The sequence below is a fragment of the Hordeum vulgare genome, chromosome 7H (assembly GCF_904849725.1).
Source record: "Hordeum vulgare subsp. vulgare chromosome 7H, MorexV3_pseudomolecules_assembly, whole genome shotgun sequence".
Lineage (NCBI taxonomy): Eukaryota > Viridiplantae > Streptophyta > Magnoliopsida > Poales > Poaceae > Hordeum > Hordeum vulgare.
The window spans coordinates 62,496,129-62,502,943 of NC_058524.1; the positions used below are offsets into that span (position 1 = coordinate 62,496,129).

General features: G+C 45.9%; 1 protein-coding gene across 1 annotated transcript; it reads right to left on the bottom strand.

The window, feature by feature from the left end:
- Positions 1–4,944: 4,944 nt before the first annotated feature.
- On the bottom strand, positions 4,945–6,553 carry LOC123410360 (NAC domain-containing protein 92-like). The gene is made up of 2 exons (XM_045103290.1): positions 5,941–6,553; positions 4,945–5,835 (listed from the first exon to the last, which is right to left on the bottom strand). Exons 1-2 carry the CDS (start codon positions 6,436–6,438, stop codon positions 5,269–5,271), a joined length of 1,065 nt encoding a protein of 354 aa, XP_044959225.1. The 5' UTR covers positions 6,439–6,553; the 3' UTR covers positions 4,945–5,268.
- Between the last annotated feature and the right edge of the window lie 262 nt (positions 6,554–6,815).

Sequence of the window (6,815 nt, forward strand, 5' to 3'; positions counted from 1 at the left end):
TATGTGACTTGCCAGCATATTCAATATGCTGACCTACACGGCTGCAACGTATCATGTTGCAGATATTTTCCTCGACGAGTAAGAGTACGATTCAGGGTTACGGTCTACACTCAACTTGCCGTTTGTGTTTATTGGGACTCCACTCCCTTGACTGCTTCCGCTCAGATATTTAAGGTATATATCAGTTTTACGCTATTTACATGTGATTGCACTTTGATATATACATTGATGTACTGTGTGTGCCAGCATACTGATCCAGGGATGACACAGATACACAGAGGCTTGACTCGTTTTGAGTCAGGTCGCTACAATGGGTGTTAGATTTATTACAATATAATTCACATGGTGATGTGAGGGCTAGATTATTGACTCTAGTGCAAGTGGGAGACTGTTGGAATTATGCCCTAGAGGCAATGATAAATAAGTTATTATTATAATTCCTGTATCAAGATAATAGTTTATTATCCATGCTATAATTGTGTTGAATGAAAGACTTAGATACATGTGTGGATACATAGACAAAACACTGTCCCTAGCAAGCCTCTAGTTGGCTAGCCAGTTGATCAAGGATAGTCAAGGTCTCCTGACTATGTACAAGGTGTTGTTGCTTGATAACTGGATCACACCATTGGGTGAATCATGTGATGGACTAGACCCAAACTAATGGACGTAGCATGTTGATCGTGTCATTTTGTCGCTACTCCTTTCTGCGTGTCAAGTATTTATTCCTATGACCATGAGATCATATAACTCACTAGCACCGGAGGAATGCTTTGTGTGTATCAAACGTCACAACGTAACTGGGTGACTATAAAGATGCTCTATAGGTATCTTCGAAGGTGTCCGTTGACTTAGTATGGATCAAGACTGTGATTTCTCACTCCGTGTGACGGAGATGTATCGCGGGGCCCACTCGGTAATACAACATCACACACAAGCCTTTCAAGCAATGTGACATAGTGTAAGTCACAGGATCTTGTATTACGGAACGAGTAAAGAGACTTGCCGGTAAACGAGATTGAAATAGGTATGCAGATGCTGACGATCGAATCTCGGGCAAGTAACATACCGAAGGACAAATGGAATGACATACGGGATTATATGAATCCTTGGCACTGAGGTCCAAACGATAAGATCTTTGTAGAATATGTAGTATCCAATATGGGCATCCAGGTCCCGCTATTGGATATTGACCGAGGAGTCCCTCAGGTCATGTCTACATAGTTCTCGAACCCGCAGGGTCTGCACACTTAAGGTTCAACGTTGTTTTATGGGTATTTGAGTTATATGGTTGGTTACCGAATGTTGTTCGCAGTCCTGGATGAGATCACTGACGTCACGAGGGTTTCCGGAATGGTCCGAAGACGAAGATTGATATATAGGATGACCTCATTTGATTACCGGAAAGTTTTCGGCATTACCGGGAATGTACCGGGAGTGACGAATGGGTTCCGGATGTTCACCGGGGGGGGGGGGGGGGAGCTCACCCCGGGGAAGACCATAGGCCTTAGGGTGCCGCACCAGCCCTTAGTGGGCTGGTGGGCAAGCCCAAGAAGGCCCCTGCGCAGGAGATAAGAAAAATCAATGAGAAAAAAAGGGGAAGTGGGAAGGAAGAGAAGGACTCCACCTTCCAATCCTAGTTGGACTAGGATTGGAGGAGGAATTCTCATCCCCCCCTTCGGTCGACCCCTTGGGTCTCCCTTGAGCCTCAAGGCAAGGCCCCTCCCCTCCCTCCTATATATACTGAGGTATTAGGGCTGATTTGAGACAACTTTGCCACGGCAGCCCGACCACATACCTCCACGGTTTTTCCTCTAGATCACGTTTCTGCGGAGCTCGGGCGAAGCCCTGCTAAGATAAGATCACCACCAACCTCCGGAGCGCCGTCATGCTGCCGGAGAAGTCATCTACCTCTCCGTCTCTCTTGCTGGATCAAGAAGGCCGAGATCATCGTCGAGCTGTACGTGTGCTGAACGCGGAGGTGACGTCCGTTCGACACTAGATTAGAGTGGATCGTGGGACGGTTCGCAGGGAGGATCGAGGGACGTGAGGATGTTCCACTACATCAACCGCGTTTATTAACGCTTCCTGTTGTGCGATCTAGAATGGTACGTAGATCTGAAATCCCCCTCGTAGATGGACATCACCATGATAGGTCTTCGTGCGCGTAGGAATTTTTTTTTTCCCATGCGACGTTCCCCAACAGGGTCCAATTACCCCTCCCACCCAACTCCGTACCCATTCCACCACCCACTAATGATCATGTCATGTGTACTCGTGGCAAACACGGTTTTCATCTGCCTACTCGCCGTCTTAATCTCACGGCCACACCGACTATCTCCCCTCTACCCACCTCATACAAACGGGCTCTTCTTGATCCTGTTTGGTTTTCTGCTATGCGGGACGAAATTGATGCTCTCCAGCAAAACAACACCTGGACTTTGGTTCCCAAGCCTCCTGGTGTTAATATTGTCTCTGGCAAATGGGTTTTTCACCACAAGTTTCATGCCGATGGTTCTCTTGCCCGCCACAAAGCTCGTTGGGCTTGTCGTGGTTTTTCACAGCAGCATGTCATTGATTTTGATGAGACCTTTTCTCCTGTGGTAGAACCTAGCACCGTCCTTAGTCTTGCAGTATCCTCTTCATGGCCCATTCATCTATTGGATGTGAAAAATGATTTTCTCCATGGAACACTGAATGAAACTGTGTACTGCCAGCAACCCTCTCGTTTTGAAAATCCCTCCTCAGCGAATCGCGTTTGTCTTCTTAACAAATCATTGTATGGTCTCAAGCAGGCTCCTCGAGCCTGGTTCCGATGTTTTGCTACCTTCGTTCAAACCATTGGATTTGTCCCTTCTAAATTCGACTCCTCTCTCTTCGTTTTTCATTCCTCTGATCACACCGCCTATCTCTTAGGATGATATTATTCTAACCGCTTCTTCTGATACTTTCCTACAACAAATAATCTCTTCTCTCAATGATGAATTTTCTATGACTGATCTTGGTCCTCCACATCATTTTCTTGGTATCAATGTTTCTCGTACTCCCTCTACTCTTTTTCTCTCCCAGCGCCAATATGTTATAGATTTTCTCTCCCGTGCCGGCATGTCTGATTGTCAACCCTATCGAACACCTGCTGACACCAGTGCCAAATTATCAGCTGATGGTGAACCCGTTCCCGATCCCACTTATTATCGCAACATTACCGGTGCCCTTCAATATGCTACTCTCAGTCGTCCCGATATTTCCTACTCTGTTCAACAAGCTTGTCTTTTTATGCACGACCCTCGTGCTCCTCATCTTGCTCATATTAGCCGCATACTTTGCTATCTCAAAGGTACTCTAGACCACGGCCTCCTTATTAATTCTTTCTCTCCAACAAGCTTGACAGTACATTCTGATGCAGACTGGGCAGGTTGTCCCGACACTCGATGATCCACATCCGGCTATTGTGTTTATTTGGGTGATAATGTTGTTTCTTGGTCTTCGAAAAGGCAGGATACAGTTTCTAGGTCCTCCGCTGGATCTGAGTATCGGGCTGTTGCATATGCTATAGCCGAGGCCGTCTGGCTTCGGCAGCTCCTCGTGGAGCTTCATCGACCACTCGAGCGTGCTACCATTGTTTACTGCGACAACATTTCAGCAGTCTATCTGGCATCTAATCCAGTTCATCATCGTTGCACGAAGCACATTGAGATCGACATCCACTTTGTTCGTGAGAAGGTGGCTCTTGGCGAGGTTCGAGTTCTACATGTTCCAACGAGTGCGCAATTTGCTGATATCTTCACAAAAGGACTTCCCAATGCATCCTTCACCGACATATGCTCCAGTCTCAACATCGTCACACCCGATGTTGACACTGCGGGGGGATATTAGAGTATATTCGGCCGGTTTAGTTCTGGTAGTTTGAATTCTAATCTATCTCTTCTATACTTGGACTCCTAGAGTTTGTACTTATATAAGCATTTCATTGAGGCATCAATCAATACATAATTATTATCAAATATCAGCAATAATAGAACTGAGAATTATAAGGTATCCAAATTCATTGTAAAGCTAGGTGCCCAATAGGCCCACGACCTCCATCGCCAAAAGGCCTAAAGGCTACGGCCTCCCCAGCCCAAAAGCCACCTGAACCCAAAGCTCTGGCTGGGACACGAGACTGGCTCCTGGAAATAAATTTGCACCCGATCCTGATGCACAACAGTTAACGTAGCCTAATGCACATGTATACTGTTGATGATAATCACTGCTGAAATTAAAATTCGACCCTGATGCCATGCAGCTCCGCCCCTGGCTAAGCCACTCTTTAGCTCCTCTGGTTCGATATAAAATGGGTTACAATGGTTCCCTGAAATTATTTTTCAACTAGTCATTTGGACATGCAGGACATCATGTATCCTAAAAAAGAACTTACACATTATCCTTGATCCTCTGCTTCCTGTCAAGAAAACCTCATGAAAGAAGTGACATATTAGAAAAGATGGATTTGAAATTGAAATTGTATTGCATAATCGAATGCAATACAAGAAATCGTGAACCAATCAAATTGCAACAAGGTCAATGTATACATCCAGATTTTGAACTAGATAGCATTAGCATTTCAACGCATCTGGGCCATCTTATTCTCATCGATCAAGGCAATAAAAAATTCACATATTTTGCAAGATCAATGATATTCCATCACTCATATTCAAGGAGTTAGCATCATGTCAGCACAGTCTCTTTGAGCTCACGTGGGTAGAATGTGTGTGCATGTGCTATAGGGTTTGTGCGTGTTAGCTTTGCATCACTGCCGTGTTTCTATTTTTTTTATCTTATGCATTTGTTAAATTTCTAAAGTGGAATTAAGGGTTCATATGGTGAATGAAAATCCCACTAGGTTGGTGCCTGACGAAAATTCGTTTCCAAATAAAATGCACATATGTAATTCACAACAATACATTTTGTCAAACATTCAAAATTATATAAAATAGTTTATTGCACATAGGTTCAATACATGCATGATGTACACACTGAACACATGCAAATATATCAGGTATACATCGGTGGGTGGCATATACAGGCCAGTACACAACACATACACACAATACTAGCACAGGAGAGAGGCAAGCCAGGCCAAGTAATGCATACAAGCTCTCTTCTCACACTGAAAAATAAAATGCGGTGCAAACCAATATATATAGATGGTGGTATATATGAATCCATCTTTTGATCGATGATTATGCATGCATACATATATATAGCAGCACTTGGATCATCTGATTATCAATACTTCAACATGCCATCCATGCCTATGTTCATTGACGAGATCTCATCAGCGGTTGTTCCAACGCCATTGCTGCTCAACCCGGTCACAGTGTCCTCCTGCGACAATATGGACGACGGCCCGCTCCCAGGCTCGACCCCGACCATGAGGCCCTCGTCTGCACCCATCTGCATTTGCATCGGCATTTGAATCAATTGTTGTTGTTGCTGGTGGTGGTCTTGGTGGTAGGACGACATCAGTGGCTGTGGTGGGGTGGGCATCTTCTGGTAGTGGTGGTTCCCAAAGTAGTGGTCATTCATCATCGGGAGCATCGCGCTACCCATCATAGACGAGCTCACCCCGACGTTATGCAGCTGGTATGAAGAAGCTGCAGGTAGCAACGATGGGGGCGCCGGTGATGACGATGATGTGCCATAGCCCATGAGAGAAGGCAATGCACCAGATTCAAGGAAGCCATGTTGCTGCGCTGCTCCCATGGACATTGGCATGGGAATGGCGTACGACGACATCACAACCTTCTTGAGTCCAGTGCTCTTATGGAATATCCTGCAAACCACATACTCCTCCTACCAACATACATAAACTTAGTCAATGCAAATCAACTAGCTAGTAGCCTAGTACGTATGGACGTGTTCATGAATCAGGAGTACTAGAAGTGCGTATTTAAATACCTTGGAAGATGCGTTAATGGCGGCGGCGGTGGTGATGTCGGTGGGTAGGCCAGGTGTTCCTTGCTTTCCACTCTCAAGCCTATACTCGTGCATTACCCAGTTGGTCTTTTCCCCCCTAGGCGCCCTACCCATGTAGAAGACCAACGTCTTCTTCATGCCGATGAGACTCGTGGTCGCCTGGTGGAAGACCTCCTTGTCCTTTCCAGTGGCCTTCCAGTAGCCGGCGGCCGTGGCCCGGTTGGTCCGTATACCGGTGGGGTACTTGCGGTCCTTTTGGGAGAAGAAGTACCACTCCTTCTCCCCCATGTTCGCCTTCTCGGGGAGTTCCCACGGCTCGCATTTGTTCAGGTCCACCTCCCCGACCGCTATGGCGTTGAATGCTTTGTTCAACACCTTAGGGACCAGGTAGGAGGTGATGATCTCCACATCCGTCGGGTGAAACCTGAACCCCGTCGGAAACTTTAGTTGTTGTCGCTGAACTTGAATGTGGTCTGCCATGGCGGAGGCTGTCTGGAAAATTGGTTCTAGGGTGGCAAAAATATTGGGGGAAATGAAATGATGAAGATTTGTGTAACTATGGGATATCTACACATATGAGAGGAGGTTCTTAAATAGGAGTGAGTGCTTGTACAAGGAAGGAACTTGCCACAGAAGCCTCGGCGTTTTACTTGCTTTGTTTAATTTGTCCCTACTAGAAGTGGATGGATGGATGTTTAGCTAGATAGATAGATAGAGATAGCTCGCTCGTCTTTACAACTGTGTATTGTTTGTCCTGCTACGGAGGCCATGCGTAGGTGGTGACAAGTGCTAGGTTTCTCGAACCTCTCCAAGCCATGTTGTGCCAAATTGAACACCTTTGATTTTGTTCTCATTCT